At 35.0% G+C, this 16743-nt stretch overlaps 1 protein-coding gene across 1 annotated transcript in view; it reads left to right on the forward strand.

Annotated features, from left to right (window-relative positions):
- The first annotated feature begins 4867 nt into the window (after positions 1-4867).
- Positions 4868-16743, forward strand: part of LOC110114547 (probable methyltransferase PMT2) — a 17579-nt gene continuing 5703 nt past the window's right edge. Inside the window, exons 1-4 of the mRNA XM_020847465.2 lie at positions 4868-5023; positions 6548-7190; positions 7401-7611; positions 7759-8050. Of these exons, the coding sequence (XP_020703124.1) occupies positions 6555-7190; positions 7401-7611; positions 7759-8050 (1139 nt within the window). The 5' untranslated portion in view covers positions 4868-5023; positions 6548-6554. The remainder of the gene's footprint in view (positions 5024-6547; positions 7191-7400; positions 7612-7758; positions 8051-16743) is intronic.

Below are 16743 nucleotides of genomic sequence, written 5' to 3' on the forward strand. Positions count from 1 at the left end.
TTAATTAGTAATTTTAAAACTTATTTTAATTATTTAATTAAGATACATTATTAAATTATTAAATTAATAATTAATTAAATTGAGCTATGAAATTATTTATTATTTAAATCACTAAAATATATGTTTCATAAATTTTTAAAATTCGTCGGAACGTCCGCCGTCGAAAATCTGCCGAAAAGTCCTCCGAAAAATCTGAAAAAAAAAAAAATTGACAAAAATATTTCATTGTAATCCATCGAAAATCTGCTGAAAAGTCTGCCGGAAAGCCGTAGAAAAATCCATCAGTAATAGGATATTTTCCTGTAGTGTAATAAGAAATGATCCGAGAGATATCTTGATTCCAAAAGGGTCAAAAATTTGATTATCACTTACCATATGCTCATTTGCAAAATGATTGTACTTGGCTTAAATATTAGCTTGATTCACTTATATGAATTCAACTTGGGTCTGATTATTCAACCATGGGCTAACCTAAATGGATTGAGATTGCTTGGGCTAGCCCCTAAGAATCTTGGGCAATGGTTGACCAAATTGACTGCCAATGGATTTAATTTGGATGATTTAATTAGTCATTATTATTAGGTTAATTTATCAAAATAAGTTAACTAAAGTCTAAAATGGGTGGAATTTGGGTTAAACATAGTTCTTGATAATGCTATGAATGGGTTTGATCGATTTGTAATAAATCAAATATAAGGTCAAATTGTGATAATTGGTTTGGTTTGGTTTATTTAGATTTATAAGGTATCCAATTTGTTCAAGGTCAAACAAAGGTTTGACCATGGTCAATAAAATTTTAGCTTAGGTAAAACATTGCTCGTAATGTTCGATCTTAAAAGGGTTTACGGTAACGTTGAGCTAATTTAAGGCCAATTTATTAGATTTTATTTATAGTATTAAGTAGAAGAGATAAATGATCATTTTGGTCAAACTTGATTTAAGTGGGTTAAATGGGTTATCCATATCATCTTTTGACCCATCGGATTGTTCCAAGGGAAGTATGAGAAAACCTTGATGTCAAGAATAAGTTGATGTATTGTGAAATTTATGAAATTATTTATATAGAGAAATTATTAAAATTCATATCTAAATTATTTAATACTAATTAATGTGTATGGATTGAGGGCATAGCATGTGAAAGTGTTGAATATTCCTTTTTTTATTACTGAATTAATGATTCCTAAAAAATGTCCTTTATAACCAACTCAAATTAGGAGCATGCACACACTTTAAGACAACTTAATTAGAGTTTGTACATAAAGAGCTACTGAAAAAATTCAAAGAAGGTTTAGGGTCACTATCACTATTAATAAAATATCATAATTAGATATACTAACACATGTATATGTTTCTCTCGCATTGAATGGTGAATACCCTACAAAATAGTGTGATTGTTTATATCGTCTCTCACTATCACTTACCTTAGTCACTCAACCACAGACCCTTAAGAAAAAATCTAATGAAATTACAATATTTTTGATAAATTATGTTTGATTTTCTTCATCTTAGAGCTTGTATAATAATATTCTGCCAATCTAAATTTAATTTTTTTAAAAAATGTATAATTATTTTTCAAGAAGTTCCCTTATATATATATATCATGAAAAGAATATATATTCTTTAAAAGAATGCTAAATGTACTTAAAATTAGAGCTGTCAACATTTTACCCGACCCGAAAACCCGACCCGAACCCGAACCGGGTCGGGTTCGGGTTAGAGATTTTGACCCGTTTGTAAAACGGGTCGAGTTCGGGTTGACCCGGCGGGTTGCCGGGTTGACCCGCCAACCCGCTTTAACCTAACCACTCCGACCCTGCGCCTTGAGCTCCGACCCCGCGTGAAACACCGCGCCCGACCCCGCGCCTTGAACTCGACCCCGCGCGACCTCGCTGGTTCGCCGCTCGCTGCTACCTCATCCGCTCCGAGCCTCCGACAGTCCGACCCCGCGCGACACCGCGCCGGACCCCACGCGACCTCGCGCCCGACCTCGCTTCGTTTGTTTTTTATGGAGTTCTGTAAAAGATAGTTTTAAGAAATATTGATTCAGAAAATGGAGTTTTCTACCGGAGAAGCATATATAAAAAGCTTTCTCAAAACATCAGAAAAATGAATCAAATGGAGTTATTGGGAACTTGATTTGACGAACCAAACAGTAAAGAAGAAATGAATTTGTCATTTTAAAACAGAATAAGCACCAAAAACTTCTAATCAAACGAAGCCTATATAGTCTTTGCAAATCAATTTCTAGAAAAATTTGACGTTCTGGTTTATGAAATAAGTAAAATATGCATATCTATGAGGATGATACATAGCATAATTTTGACATAAATCTTAAAAAATAAATATCGAATAATTTTTTTGTATTCATATATATTAGATAATGACACGTGCTATTCTATTTGATTTGATGGGTACTAGATTGGGCATAATTTGGCAGCTTATAGCCTTACCTTCTTCAAAAAGTGATTTTCACAATTGATTATTTGCTTGTTTTTTTCAAGAGTTTAAGCTGATTTGTAAAACAATGTGATGCCTACCATTATGATAGAGCAAGTTACAGCAACATAAGCTCAATGTGGCTCTATCATGTGGGGAACAAGAAGGTTGACATGCACATAAGAAGAAGAAAAAATCATGTCAAAGGTGAAAATATGAGTTAAGTTTCTAAGATAAAAGTAATAATCTTATTTTTTTTTGTTTAAACTTAGGTTTCGCTTAATACAACTTTCTTAATGCTTTCTAAAGCTATTTTTTTGTATAAAAGTTTCTTAAATAAAAAATTTATATAGTAGCTAGATGGTTGCTTTAGAAAGCAGTAAGCAAGCCGCCCCAAACAAAACCTTAGATTGACGTGTGTTTAACAAATATAATATTTATTTTAACTAATGAATAAGATGAGAAAAATAATGTTATAATATATGTGCGAATACAGAATAACCCAACATCACAATGACATAAGAGTTGAGTTTCTAAAATATTAATAATATATTTGCTCATTATTTTTAATTTTTAGATTGACTAGTTTCTATCGAACAACATATTCGCACATATAAATATTTTATACTCTTATAGATTCTTAGTATAATAAAAAATAGATAGATAAATGTTTTTCACATATAATAAATTTATATATTTTTAATGCCTCCAAAGGCTCAACATCATGTAAACTCACCTGGCTTAAATGTTGATTAAGTTAAGTAATCTAAATTGGCTTGTGTAGCACAAATAATACACTCTTTAAGAGGAACTTTTATTACATCCAGTGAACATACGCTCCTATACGTTCGGTTTTAGACAAAAACAGCGCAATACCGAGTTTTTTGAAAAAACTCGGTACAACTCGGTACTCGGTATTGCGCTTTTTTTGCCTAGAACCGAACGTAGAGGAGGTTAAACAAACACAAACATGAACACTCACATACTCGGCTCGACTCGGTTCGTTTGCAGCCCTAGTCCCATTGAACCAAATATTTATTTGCTAAAAAATTTTTGTATGCTTAAATAGTTTTCAATAATGATATAACTTGACATTGGATAAACTTTATAATATAAACAATGACTAATCAATTATATATTATTGTTATGATTCTATAAAGTTTAATTGATTGATACGTGTCTTGAGATAATATTCGGATTGAAAACTTTTGAAATTAAATTTAGGATCATTGGAATTCTGATTTCAACAAATTTATAATCAAATTTAATGTCTCAGCATGATAAATGCATCGACATTACAAGTGATCTAATTTAACTCCAAATAAGCTCAAATCAAGCACTTAAAAAAACATATTTAAAAACTTCTAAACATCAATTGAAAGACTAAATGTTCTCCAATTCTTACGTGTTTGTTGTCTGATCAAGCATCTAGGGGAGACAAATCCAACGAACATAAGATCATTTGATTTTAACATGATTAAAGTACTCAAATGTTGGATAAATAATTTATGATCAAGAGGACTAATATGGATGGATTGTATTAGATTCCAACCCAATTTACATAAACTCCTCTCTCACAAAACTGTAAATAGAATTTCACTTTCTACGTAAAAAAAGTTCAAAAGCGGAGACAACTAAAGTACTTTTTTATATTTCCTAGTGATCGTCGCTTACGACTACCATCAACAATCATCATCACCATCGCATAACTATTATCATCAACGTAACTAGTTATTAGATTTCATTGATATTGATACTTAACTTTTGTAATCTCTATAACTTAATTATATCATATAATCATTTTTTCATTGTGTAGAAGAACATACTATTATATCTATAATTATATAGTAAATCATTTTATTTGGACAAGTCTAATTTTTTTTATTTGAATTTCTTACATAAATATTTTATATCTCTTATAATTTCAAACTATATATACATTGAATTTTTATACAAAACATTGACATTAAACACTCGTTTTTATGCAACAAATTGTTTATCACGTACGTAGTAATTATATTTATCTTAAAATTAAAAAATAATTTAAAAATATAATACATAAATTTATTAAATTCTTAATTTTTCTTTAAAATCAATATAATATACAATAGTTATCAACCAACTTTGTCCTATCCTCATCAGCACAAAGAACTTTGCTGTTTCCTGCGAGGACCCAAACAGCCGATTCCCAAATTTAACCGACAAATCGCCTCGTCATTATATATTCACATAACATTATCGACTTCCACGCCACAGACCAGCTCATATGTCGTTTATTTCTACACCCTATTATACTATATTGGATGTATTCTAACATGTCGCTTTTTTATTACTTTTAAAACCCTATTCATTTTATTATTGTTAAACGAACCTTTATAGTAATAGGAGGTTAAGTTTATAATTATTCATATTGTTAGGGTAGTGAGATATATCTATGAGAATACCGATCTCCCGCATAGATTTTCATTGCTAATGAGCAGCCTTTTGTTCCTTTTTATCTGTGTGCTGTAGAGAACGGTGAAGGAATTTGTAGATCTGCAGGCCGCTGCCTCTCATTCGATCTGTTCTTCAGCTTTTTTGAATTCTCGTAAGTTGCTTCGCTCTTCAGCTCCAGATCTAAGCAGTTTTGGGCATCTTTTTCCTTATGATGAGTTTGTCGGTTTCAGTAGATTTATGATTTTGCAACTTGAACGAAAGTTTCTGATGCTGGAATGTTGCAAAGTTCGTTTTTTTTTTCGCATTGAATGTTTTTTGATGATAGCAGCGCCTGCGCGCTTTTTGATGGCGCGGGTGGATATGTGATTTCATTTCTTACGGTGCTAAAGGTGGATATTTTACTTACATTGTGAGAAATGTTCTTATTTTCCTGATGGTGTAGGTAGGTTTTGGGTTTAGGGATTCTTGAATTCTGATGGGCCAATTTGTGATGATTTTTTTATAACCGTAGGATGATATAATTTAATTCGAAAGGGACCACATGACATGAATGTTATACTTACGAGATTTGAGGGTTCGTCATCTATTAGATCCTCTTGTTCTAAGCTGGATTAGTATTATTTAGGGCTGTTTGGTACTACCGTGGCTCTTTAAATAGATTTTATGGATGGGTCTTTGGAGCGAGTATTAACTAACTTTAGACTTACAGATTGGTAGCTCTACCATATGATTCCAGCAAGTATAAGAATCATTCTTTTTTTTTTTTGCACTTCTGGTTTGGTTTTTTCTCCATTTATAACTTACTCTTCAAAACATTCACTCAAGATTTTAAAATCATTTTTACAACTGAGATATGGATCTGCTTTGTTGAATATAACATTGCCAACCACCTAAATGTTCCTTCTTTGTATAAATTTTCTCAGATGTATCTTTATTTATGCTTGCAAAAGTGAAATTTTCCATCATCAAGGCTTTTAGGAGGCTCCAGAAGTGTCTCCTCTGGAAATCCCTAATATGCTTAAGAGCATCTGGGGACTACTAAACCTATTTCTTGATTTATCAATTTATCAAAACTTACATTGCAACTATGACGCATTGATATACGCACTTAGACATGGACATTGTATGGCACTGATATGAGACATAGCTAAACTATATATCTATATATTAAAAGCATGATATACTATTTGCATAAATTAAAAAAGCATGAAATGCATAGAATCCAATTCATATTTATCTTTGTTCTTCTACAAACAAAAAACCAAAATATTAAAGAGGCAATTTAAACAAATTAATTGTTAAAATCACTTTTTAGTGGTCATTTTCAAAATTGAAAGCCTCTTATTAGTATCTGTCTCCTCTGTAGTTCCACCACTCCCTCATCACTATGTCACTTAGCCCATATCAATATTTATTTATTAGTTTTTAATCAGACATGGCGATGATGTGTAAGACATGAGTTAGAAGTTTGTTGCATTTTGCATGCATCAGATACTGCACACATTGATATTATAAAATGTTGGCGCATCATAACAATAACAACATAGAAAATGAGTATTTTTGAATTCATGATTCATCCACTGTTTTTCTTCCCTTTACTTACCTGTTGACACAAATAACAAATCCTCTTCATTAAGTATTGCGATTCATGCTAAATCATGGAGCACTCTTTCAGGTGCATTATGGCTATCAAAGGAAATTCTACTGACAACAAGACCAGGAACTCTGTTTCTATAATCATTGTTGTTGGTCTTTGTTGCTTCTTTTACCTACTGGGTGCATGGCAAAGGAGTGGTTTTGGAAAGGGGGACAGCATTGCTGTTGAGATTACCAAACAAACAGATTGTACTAGCACACCGAATCTCAGTTTTGAAACCCACCACGGTGGAGATAGCATTTCCGATGAGCTTAAGTCACCGAATTTTGAACCTTGCGACGAAAGCTATATTGATTATACTCCTTGTCAAGATCAAAGGCGGGCTATGACCTTTCCTAGAAACAATATGATATACAGAGAGAGACATTGTCCTCCTGATAAAGAGAAGATGTATTGTCTAATTCCAGCTCCTAAAGGATATGTTGCTCCATTTCCCTGGCCAAAGAGTCGAGATTATGTTCCATATGCAAATGTTCCTTATAAGAGCTTGACGGTCGAGAAGGCAGTCCAAAATTGGGTTCAATATGAAGGCAATGTTTTTAGATTCCCTGGTGGAGGAACACAGTTTCCTCAGGGTGCTGATAAATATATTGATCAGCTGGCTTCTGTTATCCCAATAGCTAATGGGACTGTCAGAACTGCGTTGGACACTGGGTGTGGGGTAAGCCGTGAAGTTCCTATTTAGAAATCGCTTAGTCCAACCTTTTGTTAAATTATAGCTTACTTTTTGTCCTTGAAAATATTTGTAGCGATTCTACTCTACTTGTACATTGCTTTAAACTGAAAACTATTGTGCTGTGGATGATTATGACTGTATGGTTCAGTCTAGTTATCTCAACCTTTTTTGTTCGTTTATTTTGAATAATTTTAGGTTGCAAGCTGGGGAGCTTATCTGTTGAAAAGGAACGTGCTGGCCATGTCTTTTGCTCCAAGGGATTCACATGAGGCGCAAGTGCAATTTGCGCTGGAGAGAGGAGTGCCAGCAGTAATTGGCGTTCTTGGAAGCATAAAACTTCCTTACCCATCCAGATCCTTTGATATGGCTCACTGCTCGAGATGTTTAATTCCATGGGGAGCAAATGGTGAGGTTTAACAGTAAATGTTGCTGTATCTATTCAGGAAAAAAGAGATTTCCTTACTTTTTTGCAAAGTAGCAAGGTGATTCTCATGGTATATGTTCCTGTTTTTTGTTTTGATCAACATATTCTCTGTTTATTTTTTTTCTGTAGATGGAATGTACATGATGGAGGTGGATCGGGTTCTTAGACCTGGTGGATATTGGGTACTGTCTGGGCCACCCATTAATTGGAAGACAAATTACCGGGCTTGGCAGAGAACTAAGGAAGATCTTGAGCAAGAGCAAAAAGGGATTGAAGAGATTGCTGAACTTCTTTGCTGGGAGAAGTACACAGAAATAGGAGAAATTGCCATATGGAGGAAGAGAATAAATGCTGATTCTTGTCCAGGAAGGCAAGATGAACCACGTGTTAAAATGTGTGAAATAGTGAATGATGATGTCTGGTAATGATCCTTATATTTTCTTTCTAAAAATTTAAATATTAGGTGGAGAAATGTATTAACAAGCCATTTGCTAACCTTTGTGATGCATGTCAACAATTTCTTACGTTTTTGCAATCTCACTTCCTCTATGGAGACATGTTTTTGCTAATGTTCCATTTTACCGATTTACTTATAATGCTACAAATTTACTATGTTTCAGCCTAGAATTATAGTTTTTATCTAACTTGCTTCATTCCCATATTTGGACAAAATATTACACATTTTATGTTATCCTCTATTAGGTCTTTTTTTTTTCCGTATGCATCATTTTGCAACATTTCTTAGTTTTCATTGATATCTTTAATTAAGTTTTCCACATGGCTCTCCTATGGACCTACAAGGTATTTCTAGGATAAAAGTGGCTTGAAACATTTTAAAACAAAAGAAATCTCTACCCTTTTCCCATTTCCATTAGTTTGCAACCGGCTGCTTAGACGATATGGAAAGTGGCCGGTTATTAGAAACCTCATTGCTCCAACAAAACTATTCTAAATAAAAGGGAGGTTATGAGGGGAATGATATCCTGCTTTTCATCACCTTTGTGCGCCACTCTCAAACCAATTAGGAGGGGTAGTTTCATGCATGTATTTTTGTCTTTGTTTGAGAGAGCAACATATATAGTGAAAGATTCAAATTATCAGATTCTATAAACACACATGAAAGTGTAGAGGTACTAACTATCGTGGATTAATTTATAGTATGAAAAGAAGCAAAATAACATTAAAATTTGTTTGGATTATTAGAATTTGTGCTCACGAAGAGCACCAAAAGCAATCCAATCCTACTTGGGTTACTATTACCAAAAAAGAGTCTCAAATAGTCCTAAATTATTTTTATGTGGCCAATATAGTCCCTGAATATTACATTTCTTCAATATAGTCTATTGACTCTACAAAATTGATTCCAAATGATCTCTCCATTAGAAATTAATGAAAATTGCAATACAAAATTGATCTCAATTTGATCCCTTGAATATACAAATTTGTTCCCAATTTAGTCCCCGAGGGACCATTTGGGTTAAATTTTGTATTGTTAAGTTACTAAACTGGAAAAATTGTGACTTTAGGACTAAATTGATTACATACAAAAAGTTGGGAGGCTGTTTTGGGCTTTAACCCATTTTTTTAATATTGAATTTGGATTTGTAAATTATATGACTCTACGAGGTGGATATGAGGATATCTGTTACTAATTTGGAATAGAAAAATTTTTTCCAACAAGTTCCTATTGAACATTTAAATTAAACAATCTATGTTGTTTGAAACAAGAACTACTTAACATAGCTCAATATATGTAAAACTGAAAACATTTGTCTTGCATCACATTTATCATTTTTGTATATCATTTGCATTTTGCGACTCATATCACATGTATTTCTCTCTCTCCCCCTCCACACACACACACACATATTTATTGTTGCGGGTTAGAGTATATGCAATATCCAGCACACAAACAGATAACACAAGATTTTTTATGTAGAAAACCCTAAAAAGGGGAAAAACCATGGGGTCATGTCTAGTTGAAACAATTTCACTAGTGTTTGAGTAGATTACAGTTGATTGAATCATCCTTGAGGGTGATCAAATTACAATAATCAACCGTCTGGTTGAAATCTAGTGACAAACAGAGGTAAGGCGCAGGTCTGGCTACGTTTTGATTTAGCGGAAGTCCGGCGTCAGTTGGCGGTCTGGCGGAAGTCCAGACGTTAGTCGGTGGTTCAACGGAAGTCAAGACGTCAGTCGGTGGTCAAGCGGAAGTCTGGGCGTCAGTAGGTGGTTTGGCAAAAGTCCGGCGTCAGGCGGTGGTCTGGTGGAAGTTCGGCGTCAGATGGTGGTCCGGCGGAAGTTTGGCGTCAGTTGATGATCCGACGGAAGTCTGACGGTGGTCGAGGAGGAGTTAGGTGGCAAGAGCGATCTCCGATCTCTCTTCTTGCTTCCTTGCTTGGGTCCTTCATGAGAAGTGAGGGGTCTATTTATATATTTGACCAGTAAATAGTAAATTTTGCTAAGGCTGGTTCTCCTTCTAATGGGGCATGCAGGCATGTGCATGTCTGAGTTGACCCTTGAACAATGTTGTATCTTTAGTTATTCAAATAAATCAAAAGAAAGAAAAGCTTTTCTTTCACAAATGTAATGGGAAAGAGCTGCCACAAATGGAGAAGCCTTGTTTTGTTAAAGAAGCTTAAAGAGCCACCCTTGTACTGAATTAAACAATAAAAGGATAAGAAATTAGTGCCTCATCTGTTTTGATCAACTTGAGATATGAGACATTACTAAAGAAGCAAGAAAAAAAGTATAAAATCAGCTCTCGACATACGGATTGGGAAGTGAGACATTACTAAATTGTGGATTACAAAAATTTAGGAAGGGAAGACTAGAAAGTGCTTGCTTTTCACAGCAAGGAAGTGTCTGAATCAAAGAAAAATTCATCTGCAGCACAAATCAGCTCTCGACATACGGATAATTGATAGATACATGATTAGCGAACCTCCAAAAAAAATCTTAAAATTTTTCCTAATCCATTCTAGCCTTTCATTATGGAGTTTCAAGATAACCTTAGCTTGTTAGCATCAAATCTAATGGATATCAGAGCTCTCATTCTAAGTGACAAACAAAAGAGGGCTTTAAGAAATGGGAGAATCTCTTTTTGTCCTAGTTTGACATCAAAAGAGAACAAAGAAACTGATGGGGACATCAGAGCTTGGAAAGTCTACCAGAGACGTGGCTGCCGATGTACGGCCACGATCGAATCGATGTATTTTTGAGTCATATTATGTATTTGTCTTTTATTATTATATGTTTGTTATTTCTCACTTTTTACCCCTTATTAAAGGGAGGCCATGTGTAAGCTCAAAGGGCATTATTGTCTTTTATTTTTTAGACCTTTGTATGAGGTTATATATAGCCCTTATGTTCTCTTTTCATGTTAATGAATGATTACTATTGAAATTTCAGCTTTGTGTCTCTTGGTGAGTTTGTGAGTTTTGGAGAAGAGCCTAGGAGAGGCTAAGTGCAATACCCAACAACCACCCTCGGGTGAGTTCTTGGTTCTCTAGCCTTTTCCCCTTTTCTTCCCGCCCTTGTACCCGTCGGCCAAGGATCACCACAAACCACCACCCCTCTCACCACCCAAGCCGCCGGCTACCTTAATCTCCCTCCCCACCTGAGCCCTACCCCGTTTTCCCCCACCACCATCCACGGCCACATCACAAACCGCCGGCCCACCCTTATTTCCTAATATAGATTGAATATAATTAGGATTAATTTTGAATGTAAATCCAAGTGATTTGAAATTCAAAATTTTCCTAAAATATGAAATCTATTTTAGGAAAGTCTTTAAATCTCATACAAATCAATCTATAATTGAATGAGATTTAAATTTCTCTTACCTAATTTACAATTCCCAATCAAGCAAGCCATAAACACTTGCCTTAAACCCCACCCCTCTCCTTATTGTCATTGCCCCCCCTTTGGAATCCCAACAACAACAACATCAAGCCTTTATCCCACTACGTGGGGTCGGCTACATGAATTCTTTTTCTCCATTGTGTCATATTAAAAGTCAAATTCTCGTTTAAATCTAATAAAGAGAGGTCATTCCTAATATTTTCTAACTAAGTCTTTTTAGGTGTACCCCTACCTTTCTTAACACAAGTCAAATTTAATTCCTCTACTCTCCTAACCGGGTCATCGGAAGGCCACCTTTTTATGTGACAAAACCATCTAAGACGACTCTCTAATCTTATCTTCTACTGGAGCTACTCCAACCTTTTCACGTATATGCTCATTTCGTATCCTATCTCTAAGGGTAAAGCCACTCATCCACCTGAGCATCCTCATCTCTGCCACACTTAACTTAGTATTATGCTTCTCTTTTAATGGCCAACATACGGCACAATAAAGCATTGCAGGCCTCACTACCATCTTATAGAATTTTCCCTTAAGTTTGAGGGGTACATTTCTATCACATAACAAGCCCGATGCATTCCGCCACTTCAACCATCCAACTTGAATTATGCTGATAATATCCCATCTATTTCACCATCACTCTGAACAACAGATCCAAGATATCAAAACGTGTACTCTTATTAATGACTTGATCGCCCAAAGTCACAATCCCCTCACTAGGACTATTACTGCTAAAATTACACTCCATATATTCCGTTTTAGATCTACTCAAGCGAAAACCTTTAGACTCTAAGGTTGACCTCCATAATTCAAGTTTACCTTCAACTCCCTCTCTAGTCTTATCAACAAGAAGAATATCATCAGCAAAAAGCATAAGAGGAAGAAAAGATATCGAGCAAAATTGATAACAAAACTATAATTTTCTATTACATACTAAATTTCTTTCTGATGAAATGGCAATTCATCTTGATGTGTTTTGTGCGGGCATGAAACATGGGATTATTGGCTAGGGATTGGGAGAGAAGATCCTCTCGAATTGAGGATCAATTATATCTTGTTTGTTTCTTCGTTTATCTGATTTCCATCAATCAAAAAGTGCTGTTTTTGTTGAATTTTTCCATCCAAATCTTGTTCGTTTGCTATTTTGTTCTCTCTTGTTAGGGATTACTTGGATTTCTCAAGTATTTCCTATCAAATTGGTATCAAAGCAGATTTTGGGACCAATTGTGGGCTGATTTCTGGAAAAATCAGTGGTGACTTTTGGTCAGAAGGAAGAATTTTCGCTGTTTTTTTATCAAAATCCAGATTTTTGAAGGGGAAAAATTTCGAATGGCGGCCAAAGAAGTAGATGCATTGGAGGAACGTCTCGAAGGAAAGATGAGTCAAATAAAAGCCATAGTGGAAAATCGAATCTCCTTCGTAGAAGACAAGGTTTCATCCGTGGAAGACAAAGTTTCTGATCTTCATGCGATGGTGAAGAAGTTATTGAAAAATCAAATTCAAACGGTGGCATCAGAGGCAAAGGGGCCCATGGGATGAACTACGAATTATGATTTTTGTAGAAGGGATGATGAGGTGGATATCATGGAGGAAAGAGGTGGAAGGTATGGAGGGAGGCATGGGTATGAGGGGCATGAATCACGGGGTGTTGGTTGAGGAAGAAAAGAAGGGGAATATGGAAGAAAGGGGTTTGATTTTGAAGAAAAGAGGGGAGCCAGAAGCAACAATTCAGGAGGCTCTTAGAGGATGACGAACACCCTGTTAGCACCCAAGGGTCCTACAACAATAGGATTTCGTGAGGCTACCAAAGAGAAGCCAGTAGGAGGAAGTAGGGGAAATTTCAAGAGGTTGACAGACTATGTTGCACCGATACGGCAACACGATATGGATACGGGACACGGTAATTCTTAAAAATACAGGATACGAATACGGCGCAGATACAACATTATAATATATAAATTATACATAAAAATAACAAATTAATCAAAGCATAATTTTTAAAATGACAAAAAATTTTGAAAGCAACATCATTTGTAGCATTGTATCTTATTATATCAAAACAAAAGTAAGCATTAAATAGTTAAATGTCTAGTACAACAACAAAAATAAAAATATAAATTGTCCAGCAAATGAAGTTTCAACTATTCAATAGAAGGAATGGTAGGATTAGCTTCTTCAGTGGTTTGTCTTTGAATTTACATATCATCTTCAATGAATATCATAGCTTCCAATTCAAGCTCATCAAGTGAAAGATTAGCAATTTCTAATATTCCCATATCCTCAAGAGATTCAAATTCATCTCCAGCAACATCCCACATCCTTTTGTCTCCTTTCATATAAGTTGAAGTTTTTCTTGAAAGAAGCTGAAGATTTGTATGCACATAAACTAAATCTTCAGCCCGTTGTGAAGTAATTTTATTTCTTTTTATTGATTGGATGAACGAATATATGCTCCAATTTCTTTCACAACAAAATGAGGATGAAACTTGGCCAAACAATTTTATGGCGATTTGTTTGAAGTAGAGGTGCTGAAGCTCTATGTATAATCCACCATATTTTTGGATCAATTCTCCACCTATCACGCAATGACTCTTGGTCACAAAAGTCTTCTAAATAACCAAAAAATTTAGCAAGCTCAATATTGACACTTCTTCTCTCCTCATTTGAAAAATAACGCTTCAAACTTATCTTCCTCATATTTAAAATTTCTAAATCTTTCTGTGGAGAAACTCTTTGAGGATCCTTTTGAAGTCATTCTTTAGTTGAATATCTTCAAAGAATATTAAAAGCAAATAATAAGAAAATGTTGAAATTACTAAACAACAAATTGTAAATTAATAATAAAAAAATGTTGAAATTTACCTGGGATTTAGTGAGTGAGCCAAGCAATATAAAGGTGTATTACTTTTGCTCCATCTATCTTCTAGAATAGCATAAATAACATCTTAAAAGCTTGAGTCTTTATGAAGTGTTTTTCTCTCATGTCTATATATAATTTCTTTTACTTTGGTTAGCATTGAATCCAATATCTCATAAATGAGATGTAAACAAGACTTATCCGTATCCGCTACTCTCAACATCTCATAAATTGGATATGTGAAGTTTAAGATGTATTCAATCTCATCCTACCATAAATTATCTAAAAACTACCTAGCCTTTCCAACATCATCTTCCTATAGCAGGACCATTTTCACTGATAACCATAGCTTGAAGAGCATTTTTAATTTTTTTGAATCTTCTGAACATCAATATAACTGAGGCAAACCGAGTTTCAGCAACTGCTAGCATCTTCAAATTAGAAAATCATTGAACATAGAGAGTCTCATGGAGTGATTCATAATAAGATTTCTAAGTACAATTGCATCTCCAGCAATCACTGTGATCCAATGACATTCATTGTAAATGATTTCATTTGCCTCGGTATTCTTAGTTGCTCAAATGTTCTTCAAGGCAAGATTAGGCATATGCACAACACATGGTGTCCAGAAAATATAATGATAGGCTTGCTCTACAAGTAGACTTGTAGCTCTACAAATAGGTGCATTATCAGTAATGACCTAGATGATGTTTGAAGATCCCACCATCATGATAACTTCTTTGATTAAATTAGAAATGGAGAACTTATTATTGTACTGTCCTTCACAATTTACAGCTTTGATAAACATAGGATAACTCTTCATTACAGCCATGAAGTTGATAAGTTGTATTCTTTATGGATCTGTCCACCCATCACAAACCAAAGTAACTCATTTTTCCTTCCAAACTCCTTTAGTAGGCTCGAGCAACTTCTCAATATTATCCATCTCTCTTTGCGACAATTTCGTTCTAATGACATTATATCCTGGTGGCACGTATCCTGCAACATTGTTATTGCATGCATAGGTAAAGACATTCTTGTAATGTGGATTTCTTGCTAGGTTAAAAGAAAGTCCAACTGAATAAAACATTCTAGCTATTTCTCCATCTAGTTGTTCTCTCATTTATAAATTAAATGCTTTCTCCAAAGCACTATCTACAATATGTTTTTTTTCTTTTTGGTTCAAATCCCTCCATCTGAAAAGGGCCTTTATTTACAGTATTGTCATCACTTTTAATTGAAGAAGATGATAAAGGATATGAAGCATGAGTGCTTGGAAGTGGAATATGTTTTGAAAGCTCTTTTTTACTCCTTTGCTCAGCTTCACTATTTTTTTTATAATTCAACCATTTGTGATGAGCTTATATTCGGGCATATTTTAATTTCATGACCACTAATCTTTAACAAATGAGCTTTTACTTATAATATAATCATTTGTATGTGGCATTATAAAAATTGCATTTGAATGCAATATTGTCACCCCTTCTGACGTTTTACCTATTTTTGTCACATAACCCCACAGAGGTTTGTTATCTTCAATATTGGTCTCTGATGGACCATCAGTAGACCTAATTCCTACACTAGTAGAGCTCATTATCCTACGAATGATCGAAACAAATTAATCCACATGAATTTGAAATATGAAAATTTTTAATTAAAAGTACAAATATGTTGTGCCTATGCAGGGGGTCCAAGGGGGCGCTGCCCCCTGACGGGGTTCGACCTGCTTTAAAGTTTTCTCTAACTTCTCGGTACTGCTTGGTACCATTCGGTACCCCTCTGTACTGAGCAATACCGAGCGGTACCGAGTTCAGGTACCGACCGGTATTGAGTTCTAGTATCGCTCGGCACCGAGCGGTACCGAGCAGTACCGAGCGATACTGAGTTCTAGTATCGCTCGGTACCGAGAAGGTAGAGAGCAGTACCGAGCGATACCGAGTATCGAGCGGTACCGAGTACTAAGTACCAAGCGGTATAGAGTTTTGGTACCGAGCCTACGATTAAGAAAATGAAGAACGAAGAAAACAAACCTTCAATGCTCACGTCGCCTTCACTGTTCGTGTTGTCGAGCCACTCCGTCGACGAAGGATTTTGTCGGCTTTAATGCTCGCGTCGTCGAGCATCTTTGTCGACGAAGGATGATCCTATTTGCTTCTACGCTCGCGTCTTCGAGCTGCTCCTTCGACTATAATGAAGAAGACGAACACCTGTGCGGAAACGAAAAATCTAGCTCGCCGAAATGTTTAAGCCGCATAAATGAATAGGGATATCGAGCGGATAGCCGAAATGAATAGGGCAAATTACGGCTCTATTTTTTTTAATAGGACAAGCGTATACGCATGTCCGATCAAATTTAAATAATATTTTAATTGGACACGGCAAAGCCGTAT

Source organism: Dendrobium catenatum, unplaced genomic scaffold (assembly GCF_001605985.2).
Source record: "Dendrobium catenatum unplaced genomic scaffold, ASM160598v2 fragScaff_scaffold_157, whole genome shotgun sequence".
NCBI lineage: Eukaryota > Viridiplantae > Streptophyta > Magnoliopsida > Asparagales > Orchidaceae > Dendrobium > Dendrobium catenatum.